A 23,813-nucleotide genomic window follows, 5' to 3' on the forward strand; every position below is an offset into this window, starting at 1 on the left:
CGACTTGAGGGAGCAGCAGAGGATTGGTAAGGTCAATATTACTCCTACTGATGCTTTACACCATTGAACTTTTTCTTTTCAAATTGTGTAGTTTGAAGTTTTTGTTTTTTTGGGGGGGATATTTCTCTGTGTTTTTTGCAGATGGGAGTCTGTTCACAGGGCTGCCGCCTGGCAGCCGCAGAGTAAAGAGGTTGCCCAACTGGGGACTTGTGAATCAATTTGCTCATCTCTACTTTTTTTTTCTTATTTTAGACCAATGTAAGCAAAAAAAAAAAATCATGGTGTTTTCACAGTCCCTGTAATATACCATGCACAGCAGGTTGTGCGGCAGCGCACAGCAACTCCATTACCATTGTAATGATGCAGGTGGATAGGGACAATGACCAGAGGCAGGCAGTACAATTAACAAATTCTTTACTAAAGAATTATTATTAAGTATGATTAAACCAAGAGCGTGGCTGGTGCAACCGGCACACAAACAGGGAATCCAGATAACTAATGTATATTCAAACAGCTACAATATTAGGTTAATTAGTGGAGGATAGGAGTATTAGTCTGCACTGCTGTGCTAGATTCAAGAAATCCAGAAGACGTGATGAGGGATTAATTCATGCAGTTTATTCTCAACGCGTTTCGACGTTAAACCAACTTCTCCAACGTCGAAACGCGTTGAAAATAAACCGCATAGTTTAATCCCTTACCAAGTCTTCCGGATTTCTTGAATGTAGCGCAGCAGTGCAGACTAATACTCCTATCCTCCACCTTTTGTTCTACACGGCGGGATTTCCGGACCTGAGAGTACTGCAGCAGCTGTCAAACCTTGATTCCTAAGTTGTGGATTATATAACCCCAAAAGGTGAGCAATTCCCATTCCACCTCCCTCTGCTGAACAGCGCAGATACACAACACTCTGCTAACTGACAGGCTCTCCATGAATAGTGAGTGCATCTGGGTGTTACAATACACAACCGCTTCAGTGCTGTATGCTGAAGATACTGTCCCCTAGAATCCATGCATCAAGGCAGGAAGAATACCTCAGTAATATGGTACACAATGGAGCATGCCTCAATTTCAGTCAAATTCGTTAAATATGCAAATTGTCTCTTCAGGGAGGAAGAGAACTTGAACTCTAGCGCCACCTATTGGAAGCAGCAATCCTACAAGTCAATATCGACCCTTTAATGAGCCTTGCAATATGACTAGTGTTGAGCGAGTATGTTCTGTCCGAGTATGCTCGGGCCGAGCTCCAAGTATTTAAAGCTGCTCGGTGATGTGTTTGAATCGCTCCCGTGTGCATGATTTGCAACTGTTTGACAGCTTTATTACATGTGAGGAATGTGTAAGAAATAGAGTATAAATATCAGCTGTTTCTAATGGTCAGGGTCATCTGCCTGACAAGAAGAAGATCCCTTCCACCCTCCCTATTTATTGATGTTACTGTTTTTACCACCTCCACCCTTTTTTCCCGTCGTGTCGTTTATTTTGAGGGGAAAAAAAATCGCCTGGTTCTGCAGGGTGGATTAGATATTTTTGGTTATGATGAATTCTAGTTTATGGACTTTATTATATTAAATTATTATTATTATTGAGTGATTAATAAAGAGCTAAAGGTTACACATAAATAAGGTCCACGGCCATTTTATTCCATGAACTTTAGTGTTGTGTATTTATTTTGGTATAAGTGGGTCTTGTGTTACCATGCCCCTCGTCAGTATGAGATCTGACTGGGATCTAAGTGGTAAGCTTTCTCCTTGAGGAGAGTGACAAGCCAGTTGCGACATGCCAGTATGAGGAGACTTAAACGTCTTGTTTGCTCCAGGGCCATGCAAGGCGTTTAAGTCTCCTAATACTGGCATGCCAGACCTGGCTTGTCATTCTCCTCAAGGAGAAACCTTGCCCCTTAGATCCCAGTCAAATTCATTAAAACACAACAGGAAAAGACCTCTGTATGAAAGATGCTGTACAATAAAACCACTCACACCTCTACAGGTGCCCCATGGATAAATATACAGGGCTATAATATGGTCATCAGAATGAATTCTGGAAGGTGTAGAGCATTGGTCGGGAACCTATGGCTCGCAAGCAAGATGTGGCTCTTTTGATGGCGGCATCTGGCTCGCAGACAAATCCTTAATAAAAAAAATAATAACGCTTAAAATATAAAACATTCTCATGGGAGCGTGGCCTGGATCTACATGGCACCGGATGTATAATAAATCAGCTCCGAGGAGAGAAGAAAATGACTCACCTAAACCCTCCCTGACATCCATAAACCATTTTAAAAGACCCCAGACGAGTGACTGCTCTAACTGCCACTGACATTGCTCCGTGGACACGACCGGAGCGGAGTAGAAGTAGAAGTGGCAGTGACTGTCCCTCACAAACGGGAGCAGAATCATTAAGCACAGACCGGAAGCGAGCTTACCAGGAGGCATAGGGCGTTCCCGTGCTGTCAGCCATCGTTCTCCTCACCCCAGCGTAGCAGCAATTGAGCTCCGCTCGCTCAAGCGCCGCTCTAGCTGTCAGGAGAGCCATTTTAAACTCCACTGGCGGGAATCAGCAGCCGCATCAGTCAGAGAGCGCCTGAAGCCATCAGCAAAACCATGCAGCACCAAAAGTCACATTAATGGCAAGAAGTACTTTATTCATCATTGGTTAGCAACGGCATAACAACGTTATTAAAAATAATTCAGACTTCTTGTACTTTAAAAGTGTTGGTCTTACATAAAATGCACACATTTACTTGTATTTAGTTTTAAACATATTGTATGGCTCTCACGGAATTACATTTTAAAATATGTGGCGTTCATGGCTCTCTCAGCCAAAATGGTTCCTGACCCCTGGTGTAGAGTATCCCATCATGTTTAGTAAGCATTTTGTAAAATCTTAAAAAGGTGTTGATCACCTTTGGGGATATTTTTATCTTAAATGCATATATTTGGGACTCAAAATCATTTTTGCAATTGGATTTCATCAAAAATTTGGCAAAGTTTGGCTTTTACAGGCTCTTTGCTTCCCTGCACATTCAACTTTGATGTGGTCTGTGGCCATATATCAGCTGAGAGATGCTCAGAAAAGAACAAAAAAGATATAAACTCCCTGTGGGAAGTCATAGCAGGATGACTGATGGCTTCTCAGTTAACTCAGTCTGCAACCACAGACTACAGAAGGCAAACAGTGCAAAAAATGTTAGAACATCCAACTTCAAATATAATTTTAGCTCGAAATACATGCAGCTATGTTATATATAATAATAAAAAAAGACCCTAAAGGCAGACAATTATTAGTCCTAAAAAGTCATGTGAAGACCACAAAAATCCTCATACAATTTTTTTTTTTTTTTTTTTTAAGGTTGTCCATCAGTTTCATAGGCTTATTGGTTCTTTAAAGAGGATGTTTCACAACATTTTTCATGTTGAACTGGACACTATGTAATAGTGGCTACAGAACAGAACAAAATTTTTTTTTTTTTTTTTTTAAATTTTGCCTCTTTGTAGCAGGGATATTAAACAAAGAATTTGGCATAGGACCCCAAGAAGCAGGCTCCAGCACACATAGTGCTGAGAGGTGTTTAATGGGCCCGGATTATGGGTACGGGATTTCCGGGCAGCTGAAAGAGCTGGGTGGGATCTGCTGCTCACTTACCTCCAGTTCAGGTCTTGGAAGGTCTGATTTAAGGCAGCTGGGGCTGACTCACTCTGTCTGTGGGTTTTGCAAGGTGAGGAGGCCTTGCATGTGCTGTTCAGACCTGCTGAAGGCAGAGAACAGCACTTGATTTAAACTGCTGAGGTTGTGTTTTATGGACTGATTATTTTTCAATTTTGTTCTGTTATACCTTCTTATACCTGGAAGAGGTTGTTTGTTATTCTGATCGGTTTATGGACATTTAATAGACCGCCTGTTTGTTTGCACCGATGAACTGCATCCGTGTGCGTGAACCAGCATCTACCACAGAGCCGATTCTTCACATTTCATTAAGTCCAAGTGGGTTTTATCAGAGCGATTTTACTGGGGATGAAAGAAGAAAACATCCCACCATACTTTAGTACAGGCTACTCTTGTCTTGGATGCAATGACAGACGCCCCTGATCTCACTCTAGAAAGTACAAGTTGCTCAGAGCAGAGACTTAAGTGTAATTGATAACTCCAGACAGGCAGCATGAGGGGAAGGGTAGTACAGCAGAGGTGACCGTGCTATGAGAGGAGCAGAACTGATAGAAGGGTTTATTTGTAATGTAACACAGATAAACTCAGTGATGCTTCTTTCCCCACGACTGCCATAATCCTATCCAAAATTTGTTCGTCATCTGTTCTCTTCTCCCAGCACTTAGTCTAACCTCGTGCATGATTACAAAGAGATCATTACCGTCTTTCATTACATCTCACACATTGAGAAACTTGCTCTAAACTATGATTGGGAAGTGTTCTTTTTTCTGCTGTGTTGCTGCCTGCTTATGATTGGGAAACATCACAAAAAGGGGAAGAAGTACACGCCCCCAGTGAAAACGCTCTGATAACACCCCCTTTGAACTTAAAAATTAACTCATTAGGTGGCAAATACTTTGATTGCTAATATCTCCGCAACAGAGGGGAAACCAAAAAAATCAAAACAAACCGCAAAACTTTCTCTTCTCAGCAGCCAATATGTCCAGTTCAACATGAAAAATTTGGTAAAAGGTCCTCTTTAAGCTTTTTTTTTTTTTTTTTTTTTTTAAACAGAAACCAAACATACCATCTAACGAAAATGCTTCTCGTTATAGATCACTTTACAAACCACTAATTATGTAAAGACTGCGCTTTCAAGTACCTGAATTTCATAGATACGGTAGGTTTCTTCTGCATTAAACAAATACCATTATGAAGACTTCTCACCTAGTTCGGTTCTTGAGACTCCAAAGCCATCATAAATCCTCAAGTAACTGGAATGACAGGAATCCACATCCTCAATATCAAAGTCTCCAAACTTCAGAAAAATCCTTTCACCGAGTTTCACTTGTATTTTCCATTCGCACACAGTGCTGTTTGGGTATGTATTAGGATAGTTCTTCGATGTAAAAGTTCCACTTTCTGGGCCGAAAAATGTATAACCACAACCATCACCTAAGGATAAAAAAAATAATAATATTGTGAAGTTCTACAAAAAATGGTAACAACAAAATCAACAGGTCTGCATACATAATGCTCACACCGTGCATCAATGATCAGAAGAAATCTCCACTCTAAAGACAACAATAGGAAGGAAAGCTGGAAGGTAAAAAGGAGAGAGGTACCTTCAGATGCTGGAACAGAATGATAATTACATGAAATTGCTCAGACAGGCCTGAGGGCAGCAGTCTGCAGTGTTGTCTGCTCATTGGCCACACAAAGAGAACGTACAAGAAATGCTTCAAAAATAATACCGGGGACCTGAAGGTGGAAACACAAGGGCCATTCATGCAATCACAATAGTCACAGAAGCTCTCCAAACCCTAACAGTATACATCAATATGTAACGCCATCTGATACGGTCATCATCAATACGGTCGTAAGGTCACTTATTAGGAAGGTCAACTATTAAGAGTCTTTGTTGGATTTGGCTGGTAATCTTAACAAAACAAGTAAAAACACCAGTTCAAAACTCGACAACCCCTTATTAATGGGCAAAGGATGGTGGGAAAAAAAAATCCATAATACGTTCGAGTAAACTGAAAAAAAAAAAAAAAATTACCAGTTACACGAATCCAGCTTCACAGTCCAGTTAGGATAAAATCCAAAATGTATTAATCCATTTTTATAAAAGCTTCATGAGCTGCAAAGAGCCCAAACCCCCCATCCCCAAAGATCCATCCAACGCGTTTCAAGACTACAACTCCTTAGTCATGGCTGAGGACTTTTAGTCTGAAACATATCTTTAGGAAGTGTTTTGTACTCTCTGCATCTTCTGAAGATTTTATAAAACTGAAATCAATACATTTTGGATTTTATCCTAACTGGGCTGTGCAGCTGGATCAGAGTAATTGGTCACCTCCTTGATTGCCACCACTGCTCCTATTCCAGTCTACTGGGAACATCATCCGGTTGTGACGCGAACACAGCAGTCAGTCAGCAGCCAGTGACTGGCTGCAGAGTTCACATTTTGTCAAAGATCTGTTCTACATTCTTCCGAAATGTGAATGCTGCAGATGATCAGTGGATGCAGACTTGCTGCAATGCTCATGTGACAGCCCTGACGGATGTTGATGCCAGCAGACCAGAAGGGGACGCGGTGCCGAGTAAAGAGGAGCGGTGCTGGTCCAGGAAGTGAGCATCAACTTGGATTTTTTGTACCTCCTTGGGCCTTTTCACTTTTCAGGCAAATGAATGTTCCTTAAACAAGATCAGAATTGCAACATTATTCAGCCACTGCGTAGGAAAAGGTTTAAAATTATATATATATATATATATATATATATATATATATATATATATATATATATATAAAAAGACAGCACCAATTCATATTACTCACTAGTCGGTGCCAAGCCTCCAAACAGTCTGTCCACACTGCTGCATGTCAATAGAAAAAATATAAAGAGGCAGCATTCCAAGAAATTTTTGAAAAAAATGGACTTTAATGAGCCCAAAGGCGACGTTTCGGTTCACCTGGCTTGAGAAAGGTTCTGTGAACCGAAAAGTCGCCTTTGGGCTCATTAAAGTCCATTTTTTTTTTAAAAATTTCTTGGAGTGCTGCCTCTTTATATATATATATTTATTATTATACATCTATATATTAGACTCATTCAACTGAATAAGCAAGTTTGAACACCACATCTTAAAAACAGACTGTTTTGAATTTTTATTTTTGTAGATAATCTGGCCACAAAAAGTTTACAAATGCAGACAGCATGGAGGTAAAAGCCTTAACATGTTTTGTTTCTCTGATAGGTTGGTTGCTAGACTATTTGGCACCTAAATTTCTCCTGGCATAAACCAAACAAATAACAAATGTAGGATAAAAAGGTCTTTATTCTGGTATACACTGCCCAGGAGGTAATCTACTGAAGGATAACCTTTGTTTCGATTTTACTTCTATTCACAAAGCAAACAGATTTGTGACTTGATGGAAATAGAAAGGGGTGCACTTTTAATTCCATTCTAAGTTTTACCAGTAGAGCGGGGGCTTCTGACTGTCAGGAACTGCGAGCATGCCCACCAATTTTTGGCTTGGGAGATGCAAACGGCATCAGAGCAAACGGCATCAGAGACACAAAAAGTAAAAGAACGATGGACCTTTCATTCTAAAAAATTAGTAGAGGTCCCAAAGGTCAAAAAGCAACAGAGAATCCTAACAATCCGCCATCACAGTATAAGTAATGCTAATATCGAATGCTGCCAAGCCTGCATGAAGAGATCAAACCCTATGGAGCAGTTTTTTTGTCTCTTTACCTTATGTGGTTAGGACAACAAATCAGTCGTGGATAGTTTGAAAAACTGTACAAGTAATTAGGACATTATACTCAAGGTATTAAATGCATGGTCGGGTAGCGCTGATACTTTTTCTTACTGTTTGGGTAGGGTCATACGACAATGTTCTCCACATCCGAGAAAAACAGTCCTATTACTGCGATCAGACTCTGATCAGAGTTGCATACGTTTTTCTCACATGTGGAGAGAAAAAAAATGTTTTTCCATCTTCTCCATTCTCTCAATCTGCGAAAATCAAACGCGGCTTAATTTTTTTCACAGAACCATATACTTGCATAGCTGATTTTGATCCAACCTCTAATCAAATCGGACATGTCTCTGATTTTTTCCTGTGGACCTTTTCAGTCTAAGAAGAAAAATCAGACATGCATAGCCCCTTAGAGTATAATGGGAATGAGTGCCATCCATGAAATCCAAGGATAGCACTCGTCCGAAAAATATTGGATATGCACACGAGCCCTTTGAAGTATTCACCGTATAGTGTGGCACTATTATAATCCTGTTAATTTGATTCTTATAGCATAGGATCCCTGACACATATCCCAAGGTTTAAGTAGTATGTGCAGATTTATGGGTGGTCAAAAAGCAAAAAAAGATAGGGGGACTGGACTGGGAGATAATATGGCACCTCCTCAGAAACTAGATCAAAGACAGGACATTCCTCTGCGTGACACTTGGTCATCAACTTTCAGCTAAACCACAAGTATGCTCTGAGAACATGTAACACTTCACCGTATCAGCGACAGATACTTCCTTTACACATGCTTTGCTTCTGCCCTTTCTGAGGGTCAAGACAAAGTTTAAATATAACTAAAGCTGGAGCAGCGAGAGACACAACATTTAGGGTGGAGAAGACACAGTGCTGCTTTACCATGAAATGTCAAACTTTTATTATTCTTGATTTACAAGTCTCTTACATGTCAAAGTGCTGATAAGAGATTTTTTTTTTAGCTACATCCATCCCTATCATGGTCGGACTGGATTGGCAAAGGCCTACCAGTAACATTGATCTTTAGGGCCCACTGTTCAGCTACATGTAAAAATAAACTGACCCTAGTACATAAATTTATTTTTGCTTCTATGTTATATTAGCTTGTCTAGCTTGTTTAATATATGATTAGATTATACCTTTTTCTGCAAATTGGAGTCAAGTGTAATAGCTCTACTCATCAGCACTCTTTCACAGGGGCAGCCTACCGGAGGATTCTCCTATTCCCCCATGGGCCAGTCCGAGCCTGATTCTTACCCTCTAACAGACACCACTAAGGCTGCAGAAATTAGTTCTGCTCACATCGTCATCGCAGACATAATTACAGTTATATGAAAAAGTTTGGGCACCCCTATTAATCTTAAGCTTAATGTTTTTTAAAAATTGGTGTTTTTGCAGCAGCTATTTCAGTTTGATATATGTAATAACTGTTGGACACAGTAATGTTTCTGCCTTGAAATAAGGTTTATTGTACTAACAGAAAATGTGCAATCTGCATTCAAACAAAACTTGACAGATGCATAAGTATGGGCACCTCACCAGAAAAGTGACATTAATATTTAGTAGATCCTCCTTTTGCAAAAATAACAGCCTCTAGTCGCTTCCTGTAGCTTTTAATGAGTTCCTGGATCCTGGATGAAGGTATTTTTGACCATTCCTCTTTACAAAACAATTCCAGTTCAGTTAAGTTTGATGGTCGCCAAGCATGGACAGCCCTCTTCAAATGATCCCACAGATGTTCAATGATATTCAGGTCTGGGGACTGGGATGGCCATTCCAGAACATTGTAATTGTTCCTCTGCATGAATGCCCGAGTAGATTTGGAGCGGTGTTTTGGATCATTGTCTTGCTGAAAGATCAATCCCCTGCGTAACTTCAACTTTATCACTGATTCTTGAACATTATTGTCAAGAATCTGCTGATACTGAGTGGAATCCATGCGTCCCTCAACTTTAACAAGATTCCCGGTGCCGGCATTGGCCACACAGCCCCAAAGCATGATGGAACCTCCACCAAATTTTACTGTGGGTAGCAAGTGTTTTTTTGCCGCCATGCATAACGCCTTTTTGTATGACCAAACAACTCAATCTTGGTTTCATCAGTCCACAGGACCTTCTTCCAAAAAGAAATTGGCTTCTCCAAATGTGCTTTTGCATACCTCAGCCGACTCTGTGGCATGCTTGCAGAAACGGCTTCTTTCGCATCACTCTCCCATACAGCTTCTCCTTGTGCAAAGTGCGTTGTATAGTTGACCGATGCACAGTGACACCATCTGCAGCAAGTTGATGCTGCAGCTCTCTGGAGGTGGTCTGAGGATTGTCCTTGACTGATCTCACCATTCTTCTTCTCTGCCTTTCTGATGTTTTTCTTGGCCTGCCACTTCTGGCCTTAACAAGAACTGTCCCTGTGTTCTTCCATTTCCTTACTATGTTCCTCACAGTGGAAACTGACAGGTTAAATCTCTGAGACAGCTTCTTGTATCCTTCCCCTGAACAACTATGTTGAATAATCTTTGTTTTCAGATCATTTGACAGTTGTTTTGAGGAGCCCATGATGCCACTCTTCAGAGGAGATTCAAATAGGAGAACAACTTGCAAGTGGCCACTTTAAGTAGCTTTTCTCATGATTGCATACACCTGGCTATGAAGTTCAAAGCTCAATCAGGTTACAAAACCAAAAAAAGTGCTTTAGTAAGTCAGTAAAAAGTAGGTAGGAGTATTTAAAACAAGAAAATGATAAGGGTGCCCATACTTATGCACCTGTCAAATTTTGTTTGAATGCAGATTGCACATTTTCTGTTAGTACAATAAACCTCATTTCAAGGCAGAAACATTACTGTGTCCAACAGTTATTACATATATCAAACTGAAATAGCTGTTGCAAAAACACCAATTTTTATAAAACATTAAGCTTAAGATTAATAGGGGTGCCCAAACTTTTTCATATAACTGTATAAAATGTAAACCAAAAGGAGGTGGATCAGTCACGAGAAAGAACCCCGCACCCGAGGACCCCACACAGTAACAATATGGCCGTCACCTTAGCAAATAATCCTACATGCAGGGCGTGACTGCTTCCCACATAGATGTGAGCCTAAGGTTGTGTGCCCACGATGCGTTTTTCAAGCGTTTACGCTGCGGAATTTCCGCAGCGTAAACGCTTGGGAAACGCTTGGTAATCCTTCCCCCATGGTCTCCAATGCAATTCCGCACTTTCAATGCCCATGCTGAGTATTTTTCCGCAGCGTTTATGCTGCGCTCAAAAATACGCAGCATGTCCATTAATTTTGCAGACACGCAGCGTAATCGCCGCCATTGACTTGCATTAGAACGCGCCAATTCCGCAAGACTGCATCTGTACTTGCATAATTGGCGTGTTCTAATGTGCGGATGGTACCCAAGTCTGCAGGAGAGGAGTCTCATCCAGACCTGGGTACCATAGAATCAGTAAAAAAAAAAAAAAAAAAAAAAGAATTTAAAATAAAAAATAAAAAGTTTATACTCGCCTTCCGATGTCCTCCCGGTGTTTTGTCCACGCCGTCCGGTCTCTTGCAATGCTCGCGCTGTTGTGAAGGACCTGCCATGACGTCACTGAGTCATGTGACCCATCACATGACTCAATGACATCACCGCAGGTCCTTCACACCACCGCGAGCATTGCAAGAGACCGGACGCAGCAGAGATGACACCGAGAAGACACCGGAAGGTGAGTATAAACTTTTTTTTTTTATTTTTTACCATTCTTATTCTTTTTTTTTAACTATTACTTGGTCACACTATCTAAATCCATGCCGTTTGCATGGATTTATATAGTGTGATGAAGTTGTCAAGCACTTTCCAAGTGATGCTAAAATTGCTTGGAAAAGCGCTTGATAACCCGCATGCAGAAATGCATGCAAAGACGCTTGACAAACGCTTCTACCTGGCGGGAAAAACGCATGTAAAAAACGCATGCGTTTTTCCTGCCAGGGAGAAGCGTAAAAAATATGCAGCATTTCTGCATCGTGGGCACATACCCTTAGGCTATGTTCAGTTTTTTCGAAGCATTCAAAAACTATGTATTTTTCAAGCAGAAGCAGCTTCCAGACAAGACCCTCTCTTGGAGAATTTATGGAAAAGTTTTTCTCCTCCGGAAGGGTTTTTATTTTTCAAGTGATGCTGCTTAGTTCAGAGCAGATTCCATTCGAATCTGCTTTAAAAATAGGGACACTTTTTTCTCACCATGTATTTTTTTCAAAACGCCTTCACAGAGGGAAAAAAATGCCCAACAATTCCTCATATGAATAGCAAAGTGAATTTCACATAGAAATAAAAAAGGGAGAGCTTTCCGTGCAGATCCCCTTCAAAAAAGTTTGAACATAGTACTCCGCCATGCCTGGAATTGTTAAGACTACCGGCAACTAAAAAATTGCACAGCTAGCCACAGAAATTACTGTACTTTTCCCACCTCTGGATGACTTTGAGGAGCTCGGAAAGAGGCTATATCCCTTTATTATTATTAATTTATTTAATTTATATGGCGCCATTGATTCCATGGTGCTGTACATAAGAAGGGGTTTTATACCAAATAAAGATATCATTTACAGTAAGCAAACTAACAATGATAGACTGGTACAGAGGGAAGAGGACCCTGCCCTTACGGGCTTACATTCTACAGGAATGGGGAAGGAGACAGTAGGTTGGGGGGGGCTGCAGTAGCTCCGGTGTTGTTGAGGTGGCAGCAAGCAAGGTCATGGCAGGCTGTAAGCTTGTTTGAAGAGATGGGTTTTCAGATTCCGTCTGAAGGATCCAAATGTGGAGGCTAATCGGACATGTTGAGGCACAGAATTCCATAAGATGGGAGATATTCAGGAGGAGTCTGGGAGGCGATTGGGTGAGGAACTAATAAGTGTGGAGGAGAGAAGGAGGTCTTGGGAGGATCAGAGATTACGTAAGGGAAAGTATTGGGAGATTAGTTCAGAGATGTACGGAGGAGAAAGGTTATGGATGGCATTGTAGGTCAACATTAGTAGTTTGAACTGGATATGCTGAGCAAGTGGGAGTAGCGAGGCGAGAGATGAACTAGTCGAGCAGCAGAGTTAATGATGGACTGGAGGAGTGCGAGAGTGTTAGCAGGTAGGCTACAGAGGAGGGTGTTGCAGTAGTCGAGGCGGGAGATGAGGGCATGCACAAGCAGGTTAGTAGATTGAGGGTTGAGGAAAGGACGAATTCTGGAAATATTTTTTGAGCTGGAGGGGACAGAAGGTGGCGAAAGCTTGGAGGTGTGGTTTGAAGGACAATGCAGAGTCAAGGGTTACTCCGAGTCAGCGGAATACCGGTACAGGGGAAAGTGTGATGTCATTTATTGTGATAGAAAGGTCAGGTGGGGAAGATATGCAAGATGGGAGAAAGAGGAGTTCAGTTTTGTCCACATTGAACTTGAGGAAGCGAGAGGAGAAGGAGGATATGGCTGATAGATATGCTGGGATTCAGGACAGCAGAGAGGTGACATCTGCGCTAGAGAGGTACATCTGGGTGTCATCAGCGTACAGATGGTACTGGGAGCCATGGGATTTTATGAGCTGTCCCAGGCCAAGAGTATCGATGGAGAAGAGTAGGGGTCCTAGGACAGAGCCTTGGGGGACTCCAACAGTGAGGGGGCAGGATGAGGAGGTAGTGTGGGAGTGGGAGACACTAAATGTGCGCTTAGAGAGGCATGAGGAGATCCAAGATAGGGCAAGGTCTTGGACACCAAAGGAAGAGAGGATCTGTAGTTGGAGGGAGTGATCAACTGTGTCGAAGGCAGAGGACAGGTCAAGAAGAAGGAGGAGTACAGAGAATTGTCTGTAAGCTTTGGCTGTAAGTAAGACATTAGTAATTTTGGTAAGGGCAGATTTTGTGGAATGGTGGGGGCTGAAGCCAGATTGTCGGTTGTTGAAGAGAGTTAAATGAGAAGTGAGAGGAAAGTTCAGCGTGAACATGAGGGGGAAGTACCAGAAGTTAGTGATAGGATGAAGAGATGGGTTAGGGATGGGATGAGTGCGGTGGTAAGGTTGGGGAGGAGGTGGGATGGGGTCGAGTGCACAAGTGGTGAGGTGTGATTTGGAGAGGAGGCGAGTAAGGTCTCCTTCCATGATGTTGGAAAGGGAGGTTATGGGGGAAGGGCAATGGTCAGGAAAACAAAGGGGTTGTGGTGGTTGGACAGTGAAGCCTTGACTTGTTTGGTCATTCTTGTTTTTGAAGTGTGTGGAAAACTCCTCAGCTGAGATTACAAAGGTCGGAGGGGGCAGTGGAGGGCAGAGGAGAGAGTTAAAAGTGTTGAATAAATGTTTGGGGTTGTAGGATAAGGAAGATATGAGGGTTGTGAAGTAGGACTGTTTAGGAGAAGTGAGGGCAGATTTGAATGTGAGTGTTGCTTGTTTGAATGCAGTGAAGTCATCTTGCAAATGTGTTTTCTTCCAACGTCGCTCCGCAACCCTGGACGCTTGCCGAAGCTGTTTAGTGAGGTTGTTGTGCCAGGGTTGCCTATTGACTCGTCGAGCTCTGCCATGCACAGAGGGGCGACAGAGTCAATAGCTGATGCGAAAGTGGTATTGTAGAAAGCAGTGTCGCTGTCATGGAGTTTAGATATGGATGTCTGTGGTAGAATAGAGTCAGAGAGTGTGTGAGTGTGCAAGGTTTCTGCCAGGGCTGTGGAGTCGGAGCCCGTTTTGGTTGAGTGGGTGTCTGTATAAAATGGACCAACTCCGACTCCTAAAATATATAATAAATTGAGTACAGTAGTTCAATGCAGTTTGAGGGGGGATATTTTTTCATAAGAATTTGGGAAAGTTATGAAATGTCCTATAAATGTCTGTCCTATTCCTCATCTAAGGGTCTAGACTTTTAGCTGAGATTAATCGGTGTACCAAGTAAATCACAAACATGAGCCATGTATGAGTGAGTCAGAGTCGTGGAGTCGGTGGCATGGAAATTAAGGAGTCGGAGTTGGAGGTTTGGCTTACTGACTCCAAAGACCTGGTTTCTGCGGGGGTGTGCTAGTTGCTGGACATGGGTGACAGGTGAGGAGGACAGGGATGAGAACGTGAGTAGATGGTGGTGATGACAGGGGTAGGTTGGAGGTTAGATAGAGAGCAGAGTCGGGTAAAGATGAGGTCTAGTGTGTGTCCGTCTGTGTGGGTGGCTGAGGAGGACCACTGAGAAAGTCCAAAGGATGAAGCAAGCGACAGGAGTTTGGAAGCTGCTGGTTAGCGAGTGTTAGTGGGGATGTTGAAATCGCCCATGATGATAGTGGGAGTGTCAGCAGAGAGAAAGTAAAGAAGCCAAGTGGAGAATTGGTCAATAAAGGCAGTGACCGGGCCTGAACGTTGGTATATGACAGCTACTTGGAGGTTGGAGGAAGAGTAGATGCAGACAGAGTTGACTTCGAAAGAAGGTAGGATGAGGGAGGATAGGGGTGGGATAAGGCTAAAGGTGCAGTTGGTAGAAACGAGAACACCCACTCCTCCACCTTGTCTGTTACCAGGGTGAGGGGTGTGGGTGAAGTGGAGGCCACCATATCACAGCGCAGCAGGAGAGGCAGTGTCGGTGGGTGTCAACCATGTCTGTGATGCCCAGGGGAAAAAAAAAAAGATTGCGAGAGGTAAAGAGGTCTTAGACAAAATGGAGCTTGTTGCAGAAAGAGCGGGCATTCCAGAGTGCTCCAGAGAGAGGGAGCAGGGGGCATGGGTTTTACGTAGGAGAGGTTGCAGCTTGCAGTTGGTTGGAAGCGATAGGAGAGGGAAATGGTTGGAGGTGTAAGCTGTGGTGGTACAGGATTGGGAGATATGTCACCAGCAGTTAGGAGAAGCAGAGAGAGGGAGAGCAGGTGGGAGAAGGAGAGTGTCTTGCTTGTTTTATGTTTTGGTAGGATAGATCTGAGATTGAGGAGTAGGTCTGCAGATGAGGTCAGGTGGGGAGGTAAGTGGGAAGGAGAGAGGATTATTTGATTAGGTTTGGAGATAGCGAAGGAGAGTGAGGATTAGTGGTACAAAGACAGTAAGGGCATATGTAAGCATAGTGAAGGTTTAAGTGTGAATGAGAAAGAGAAACAAAGTACAATTAGCAAATAGTTATTCATACCTTCTGGTCACTTCTGGCCCATTTCTGACATATTTCTGATTACGTGGGTTTATGACAAGAGATTACCGGAGGCGCTCCCGTGGATAATGATAGAGACTCCACTGTAAGTTTAGTGGAAACGTTCCAATAGGCTCGCAGATGACTGCTCAAAAGCGCATAGGTTCAAGATATAAAAAATTATTTTGAATTAAAAAACACTCAAGGGATGAGTGGTTGGCATATAATAGCACAGGGGTCGACAAAGTTGTTCAGAATCTAGGAGCCAGCCAAAAAATTTAGGAGCCAGAATTTTTTTTGTTGACAAACTGTACATATAGACCCCCTCACACACGGCGTCTCCCCGGGGAGCACGGCCTTTGTATGTACTTACACAGGTAGCGGGAGATGAGAACGGGCCCCCGGCCACAGCGATCCTTCCCCCCAGGGCCGGCTCCAGGTTTTTCTGGGCCCCGGGCGAAAGAGTCTCAGTGGGCCCTTTTAACACATACACGATTCATGATGCACAGATACGGCGGAGAAATAAATAAATATATATTTATTTATTACACATGGCCCAGCCTGCCCCCTCATCCTTCACATACGCAGACATATGCGTGCGCACACACGGTACGCAGACATATGCACGCACACACGGTACGCAGACATATGTACACATACAGACATACACATAGATAAAACAGACAAATATATATACACAGTCATATACACTGACATTCACATACATGCACTCACACAGACCCATTACTAATATTTTTAATATGGGGATTGGGGAAGCCTCACTCACCTGTCCCCGGTCCAGTGTCCTGTCCAGCAGCTCCTCGGGTATGGGGCAGTGCAGGGCCCCCGGCGTGTCACAGACTTCATGGCCCTGGAACATCAGAGGGGCCCACTTGCGGTCGGGTCCGGGCCCCTCCCGCCCATCTGTGCAGGACCTCCGCTCCGACGGTGTTTGATTGCCGGAACTCCCCCAGACATGGCCGCGCGCTGTGCGGCTGTGTCTGCTAGTAATGACGCGGCAGGAGTGACACACAAGCACAATTAAAGGTGCAGTGCCGTCGACCCTGCCGTGTCATTACTAGCAGACACAGCCGGACAGCGCGCGGCCATGTCTGGGGGAAGTGCCGGCAATCAAGCAGCGCCTGCGTCCCTGAACAGGTGCCGAGGAAGCGGCCAGGGCCCCGACAGTGAGTGGGCGGGTGGGTGTGTGGGCCCGGGCCCCGACAGTGAGTGGGCGGCTGGGCCCCTCTGATTTTCCAGGGCCCCGGCACTTGCCCGGGTACGCCGGGTGCTGACGCCGGCCCTGCTTCCCCCGTAACCCAACTCTCCCTGTCCAGTCCCGGAGCATAAGGGGGGCGGAGCAAAGTGGAGAAGGCGGCCTGAGCGATACTGTCCCTGCTTCCTCCGATTGGATGACTCCGTGCAGGAGGTGGGATTGGATTGAGAGTATTTTTTTTTCTTCTCAACTCCTCAAGCACCAGGCAACATTTTCTAGGCGCCAGACAACATTTTCTAGGCGCCACTGGCGACCAGGCGCCTGGGTTTGTCGAGCCCTATAATAGCATATAATGGCACAATGCGTTTCTGCTCTCAAGGAGCCTTCATCAGGTGAAACTAAATAATTTTTTATATCTCGTGTATTTCCTGGGACTGTTCTATATGTTAGTGATTGCTAATGTTTCAATAAAATTATTGCCACACTGTTTACCACCACCCTATATTGTCTGAGTAGTGTTCTGCCCACAGAAGACCTTGTTTCTTCACAGGGTCCATTGGTTCTGACGCGATCAATTGTGGTGTAGTGGCTTATGCTATAAACAGAAGGACGATGGAAGTAAATCATTAGATTGTCGGATTTGCTATGCATTTAGCTTTCCTTTACGACTTGTACAATATCTGGCCAATGCCCTCGACAATACAGATATGGGCCGGTCTGCATTCCAATGTTCTTGTGACCTGGACATTGGGGGATGTAAAAGGTGAAATAACTAAACAATTGTTCTTGGAAACAACAAACCCTATTTTCATAAAGTGAAGAACGGAGAATCACTAACAACGTAACTTGGACCTCCGCGGAGGAATGTTGGGCCGGTGCCAGATACATGGGCTTTCCTCAGGAAATTACATCACTTGTATTTCTGCTTCACTGTTTTTCTTATCCTGAATGAAAGTTGGTTTTCTTTCGGAGCCCGTATTTATAGGCATTGTTTTCGTGCGTTGCATAATTATAGCATCCACCGAGCATTCTTCATACATATTTTCAGCATCCTCGTGACAGGAAGGATCTCTTTCCTGTGATTCAGGAGCGGGGAGTAACAAGAGCGGTCAATAGCTCTATAAATGCATTGGAGCAGAGTCTTGGGTATCATTAAAGCTAATGACTGCAGCACATGCCCAACGCCCTGGACGATAATGTACTTTGGCCTTTGAAATGTCAGACTTTTAGACTCTACATGACATAAAATGTGCTCTAGTGCATTATTACACAACAAAAGAAGAAAGAAAAAAAAAACAACCCAAAAACTTCAGACTAGATTTTGCTTGCTCCGGTGAGGAGATTCGATCCCACTTTTGGTGTTTAATAAGTTCTCATACAGAGTCGGAATACACAAGTCTGAACAGGACACGGAAGCAATTTTCGAATTTCATTGGATTTCAAAATCTAGCAATTGATACCGCTGATAACACGCACCAAATTCATTAAGTGGGGTGCCCCTGTTAATGCATCTTATTTCTGCACGTCTCTTATTAAGACTGGTGTACGAAACTCCAGTCTTAATGAATCAGGGACAAAGTGTCTAAAAGGCACAATAAATAAGCTACAAGTCATGAAATGTGTTTTTTTAGCTACAAATTGGAATTCTGGCACATTTTGCTTGATAATAAATCTCCCCCAATGTATTCTGTATGGGGAGAAGGGAGGAAATTGCCTCCAGATGCCACAGGCAGTGGCTCATCTCCCTGAAAGCAAAAGGACTGGTCATTGGAAGTCAAACTGCCCGATTCTTGTCTTCCCAGACAACCAGGAGAATCAATAGGTCCCCATTCACATAAGGCTAAAGTCATCTGACCTGCCGGGATCTGACAACAGTCTAATGTGTATGGGGTCTCCAATAATTCCAACGGTCGATCTTTTTGCTCTTTGGGAGAGAAGCCGCTGCTGGAGGAGTCTGACCGTGGCTCTCTCAAACAGCAAATCGCCTCTCCAGAAAGGAAGAGAACGAAAACTCTAGCACCAACTATATGAAGTAGGAATCCTAAAAGTCAATATTGACCCTTTAACGAGCCTTGCCATGTGACTTGGAATAAGGCCTCATTCAGACATCCAACTTTTATGTACGAGCGCTATCCTTGTCTTGCACTCATGTGTGATAGTCAATGGGGCCATTCACATGTCTAATGTTTTCCTTGCACCAAATGATTTGCGGAAAATATTGGGGACATGTCTGATCTTCATCCGAGGGTTGGATTAAAATCATCAATGCAAGCAAATAGGTCCACGAAAAAAAAAAAAAAAAAACTGTACCACACTCTGACATCCAAGTGGGGTCCGATTTTCTCAGACTCTCAGAATGGAGAAGGTGGAGATTTTTGTTTCCCTGTGTATGAGAAAATTGGAGGAGCCAGTTTTTCTCGGAAAAAATAAATAAATAAAAATTATCGGACATCTGAATGAGGCCTAACAGCCAAAACAGAATATCAAATTGAGCAAAGCATGAGATCTGATTTGGCTGTATGAAAGGCCTCTCCACAAGGAGAAACGTTACCCCCTGGACCACTCTCTAAGGCCTGTTTCACACATCCTGATATTTTCGGTACTGGAAAGACTAGTATGGAGATAGTGTCAGTGTGTACCTGTTTGGCAACCGTGTGCCATATCAGAATGACACGTATCGACGCCTGGGAATCAGCGATACAGTTTGCGCTGTTCTCAAACGTTGGCTGATGGAGGTAATTCTCATCATTGGCTCCTGCTTACACGGATATTCTGCTCCCGCTGTCTCCAACAAGTGTAAAAGAATAAAATAAAAAAACACATTATACTCACCTTTACACCTAATTCACTGTCATTGTCATAGTCCCCTGAAAACAAACCCCCCCAAAAAAAAAAAAAAAAAAACACATTATCTCTCACCTGTCCAAAGATGAAATAATCTAGTGTCCCAACACTGTAATCCATCTGACCTACATTACTTTATCAGCGTGAGAAGTGGCTTGAGGTGACCGCACACGCTGAGGAGCAAAGGAGAACTGAGCTCACTTAGCTTAGCGCAGTTCAGGGGCCCGCCCGCTGCAGCCAGTCATTCTCCTTTGCTCTTCAACGTGAACGGTCGCCTCAAGCCACCACTCACGCTGATGAAGAAATGTTGGTCAGATGGCTTACGGTGTGGGACACTGGATTATTACTTTGGACAGTTGGAGGATATTGTTCTTTTTTATTTTTCTGTTTACACGAGACAATGACTTCAAGGAATTAGGTGTAAAGGGGAGTATAATGTGGTTTTTTTTTATTCTTACTTTTACACCTGTTGGAGACAGCGGGGGCAGAATACAACTTTCAACATTGTCCCTTGCTCACGTTGATCGCAGCACAAGCAGGGGACAATGATGAGAGATTCCTCCAGCACCCGGCACTTGGGGACAGCGCTAAATGTAGTGCTGATTCCCAGGCGCTGGTACGTGTCACACTGATGACAACCGTGTGTCATCGGTGTGCACATGTGCGGGATGTTTTGCGGCCCGTGCAGCGTGCAAAACACGGACATGTCAGCATGTTTTGTCCACGGACTCACGGTCTGTGGAACCCTACTGACATGTGCGCAGACCCATTCATTTGAATGGGTTTTCGTGTGTCATTGTCTCCAGTACGTGTAAAAACTATCACCACAAGAACTGGAGACACTGACATGTGAATGAGAACACAGTATCACTTGGCCGAGCGTTCCTGTATATGGAGGAGTCCGTGGACATTCCTTTATTGTTCACATGACCAGGACAGATTTTCGTCCGTTACAATCTTGAGAAATTTGTGTGCAAGGTGTATGTGTATAAAGCTACAACTTTTCACAAACTTTTTGAGATACAAAGCAAGAAGAGACAGCACTAACACTCTAGGTTCACATCTACAAAGTATCAGTCTAACAATAAACAAGCACAACCAGTCGCCCTGATAACAAGCGTGTCCTCCGCATGATGCAGCAGAACCACAGGGCTTTCCAGTAAGGCCTAGATGAAAGCTAATCATTACTTCCCCAGTAAATGAATACAAGTCACTTGGGTATTTTATTAGGTGTACAGTAAATAAAGTAAACCACTTTGACAAGCGATGAACACTTGCAATTGTATTTCTGCCCGCTGCCAATCGATCGTGGAACAATGAACTCGGAGACTGGGAAGAAAGGCCGGGCGCACGGGATCCTGTATGCACGTCAGTAGCTGCCTGTCTTTACATATCCCTTTGGTGCAATCACAGAAAAGCTTCATTAGAATGTTAAACCGCTATCCAATGCGAAACGCTGATCATAAGTACAAGATGCATTTATTTTAGACGCATTGCAAATGAGAATTTTTTTTTACAAAATCATTCCTAGGAACTAAAGTGCCTAAGAATTAAATTTTAAGGAGGAACACCGCATGTAAACATTTACAAATGTGGGCACATTTATAGTTGTAACTTATGAGAAGAATATATTTTAGATGTTAAAAGGGGTAAGACAAACTACAACGTTCGATCACTACAGAGACACCCAATGATGGGGAGAAACGGAGACTTGTGTCCCTGGTTCTCTACTGGCTGCAACATCGTGACCAGAAGTGGTTGAATGGAGAAGCAGGTTAAGCATCCTGACATGGCGTTCAGGTCTATGACAATGAGGAATATACCCGAGTGCAGCGCTAAAGCATATTCCCTAGAAACAGCACCACTCTTGGCTATGGCTTGTGTCTGGTATTGCAGCTCAGATCCATTGACTTAAAGGGATTATTGCTGCTCACTTTGATAATCGGAATACGTTATGACCCCACACACCTTCCGAGGTCTGGTCACGATGGGAGAGTATTGTGCACGTCTTGTCCAATAGAATAGGACATGTGCATGATACCAGGCGATCGCATCTCGGCAGATGTGTGGGATCACAACCCGCAATGCAGAAGAGAGCGGTGCCAGATGCTGCTGGACAACCCAATTAAATACGGATAACCTGAAATATAAAACATAGCCTATGGACAAGAGTGGCAGCAGCTCCTTATTTCTAATCCTGGAGAAGCCCTTTAAGACTAAGAGCTTGTATACAGGAGTTTTTGCTTTGGGAATCAGGTATTGTTTCTCCTTTGCGGAGAGTGACATGTCAAGCCTGACATACCAAGGTGAGAACACTTAAGCCTTGCAATGCTCCTCTGGGAAATGTTCAAACTGTCTCTTCAGAAAGGAAGAGGACTAGAACTCTACCGCCACCCAGCCAAACCAGATCTCACACTTTGCACTGACGAGGGGCAGTACCCCGAAACACTGTCTGCAAATTGAGCTTCTGCTTTGTGCTTTTATCCCAAGTTATACGGCAAGGCTCGCTAGAGGGTCGATATTGACTTTTAGGATTGCTACACCCAATAGGTGGCGCTAGAGTTCTAGTCCTCTTCCTCTGTGGTGAGGCAATTTGCTTTGGGAAAAAACGCAGCGTTTTAAAGTATCAGCAAAGTGAATGAGATTTCAAATATCTGCTTAATTTTTACTTGAAGATTTGAACAAAACCTTTTCTCTTTCCCCAAATCTGCAGCATGTCATTTATTTCACCCATTAAAACGATTTGCAAAAAAAAAATAATAATAATACGCAAACAAAAAATGCGTTTTTCCTTCCTGAAAATTCTCAAAGTTTACGCATAGCCTAAGTTCGTTAAACAGCAGACAGATTGGTGGTCGCTTTTACGGTAGACTGTGGGCTCACTGCATGACAGAGCGCGTTTCCTGCAAACGCTTCTAGGTTGTAACTACCTGCCGCCACCACTATCCCTCTAGGAACTCTGTGCATTAGTTATAAGCCACTTTGCAAAAACAACAAGCCCTAGGCTTCCAAGCTTAAAAATGGAGGAGCGAAATGACTTTTTGGTCACACAAACGTCCACTTCACTAGCGATCAGTATCCCTGCATCATGCAATTACCAACAATTAAATGGGCACCAAACATGACTGCATTATCTATGAATCCCAGAGTTCAGTATACGGTGGCACCAAATAAAGGATGTAGTCACCGTCTTCAGTTCTAGTCCCAATGTTGGTTACATTACCGGGCAGGAAGTTGCCCAGGTCCGGCTGGCTCACAGGCTCAGTGTAGCACGAGTCCTGATCATTGTGAGAACGAGCCCACAAGGCGAACCCTATTCTGATTAGTTCTAACACAGCGCTTGCACCCAGGAATAATAGGACGCATATGTTAGCAGCCTTATCTCCGCCTGATTCACTAGCTGAACATTAAGCCCAGGAGGAGTCAGTGGGGCACAAATCGCTAATGGATGTGTCCGATAAGGTTAAAAGTTGAAATTGCTCTTAAAGGGAATCTGTCAGCAGGCTTTTGCCACCTAATGTGAGAGCAGCATAATGTAGAGACCGATATCCTGATTCCAGGGATGTGTCACTTACTGGGCTGCTTTGTGTAGTTTTAATAAAATCACAGTTTTATCAGCAGGAGATCATTAGAGGACTACTTGGCCTGCTGCCAGGTAGTCCTCCATATTCATGGCCTCTGAATAACCCCACCCACTGCACTGATTGGCAGTGTACAAAGAAAGCTGCCAATCAGTGGTGTGGGCGGGGTTATAGAGCTCCACATTCAAATAAATGCTAGATCTGCAGCAGAGAAAACTGTGATTTGATCAAAATGACAGAATGCAAATCAGCAAGTGACATCACTAGAATCAGGGTCTCTGTCTCTACACCATGATGCGCTCCCTTTAGTTTTTTTTTTTTTGTTTGTTTTTTTTTAGAAACGTTAACGCCACAAAGAGTTGTGGGGGTTTAAGAAGAGCTCATTATTAGCAGCACTCTCCTGCGTACTCCCATCAATCACCGCCAACAGAGCGGTGGCTCAGCACAAGCAGCAATGAGTAACTGCATAAACAGGGAGGCTGGCAGCTCCTACCGGGGTTTACCGTTTTATGAGCCTGCACTAAAAAGGTCACAGCAGCAAAAGGTGCATACAAGGAATTCTGCAATCCCAGAACTTCAGAGTTCAATCTTCACTTTCACAGGAGCTTTCAAAGTAGTGATATAATTCTGCAGTGACTGATACT

At 43.4% G+C, this 23,813-nt stretch overlaps 1 protein-coding gene across 1 annotated transcript in view; it reads right to left on the reverse strand.

Annotated features, from left to right (window-relative positions):
* DCBLD2 (discoidin, CUB and LCCL domain containing 2) overlaps positions 1 to 23,813 on the reverse strand; it is a 90,742-nt gene that overhangs the window by 55,618 nt on the left and 11,311 nt on the right. Inside the window, exon 2 of the mRNA XM_073668107.1 lies at positions 4,873 to 5,100. Within this exon, the coding sequence (XP_073524208.1) occupies positions 4,873 to 5,100 (228 nt within the window). The remainder of the gene's footprint in view (positions 1 to 4,872; positions 5,101 to 23,813) is intronic.

The sequence above is a fragment of the Phyllobates terribilis genome, unplaced genomic scaffold, assembly GCF_046119375.1.
Source record: "Phyllobates terribilis strain yellow unplaced genomic scaffold, ASM4611937v1 Scaffold_2__4_contigs__length_985480577, whole genome shotgun sequence".
NCBI classification, from domain to species: domain Eukaryota; kingdom Metazoa; phylum Chordata; class Amphibia; order Anura; family Dendrobatidae; genus Phyllobates; species Phyllobates terribilis.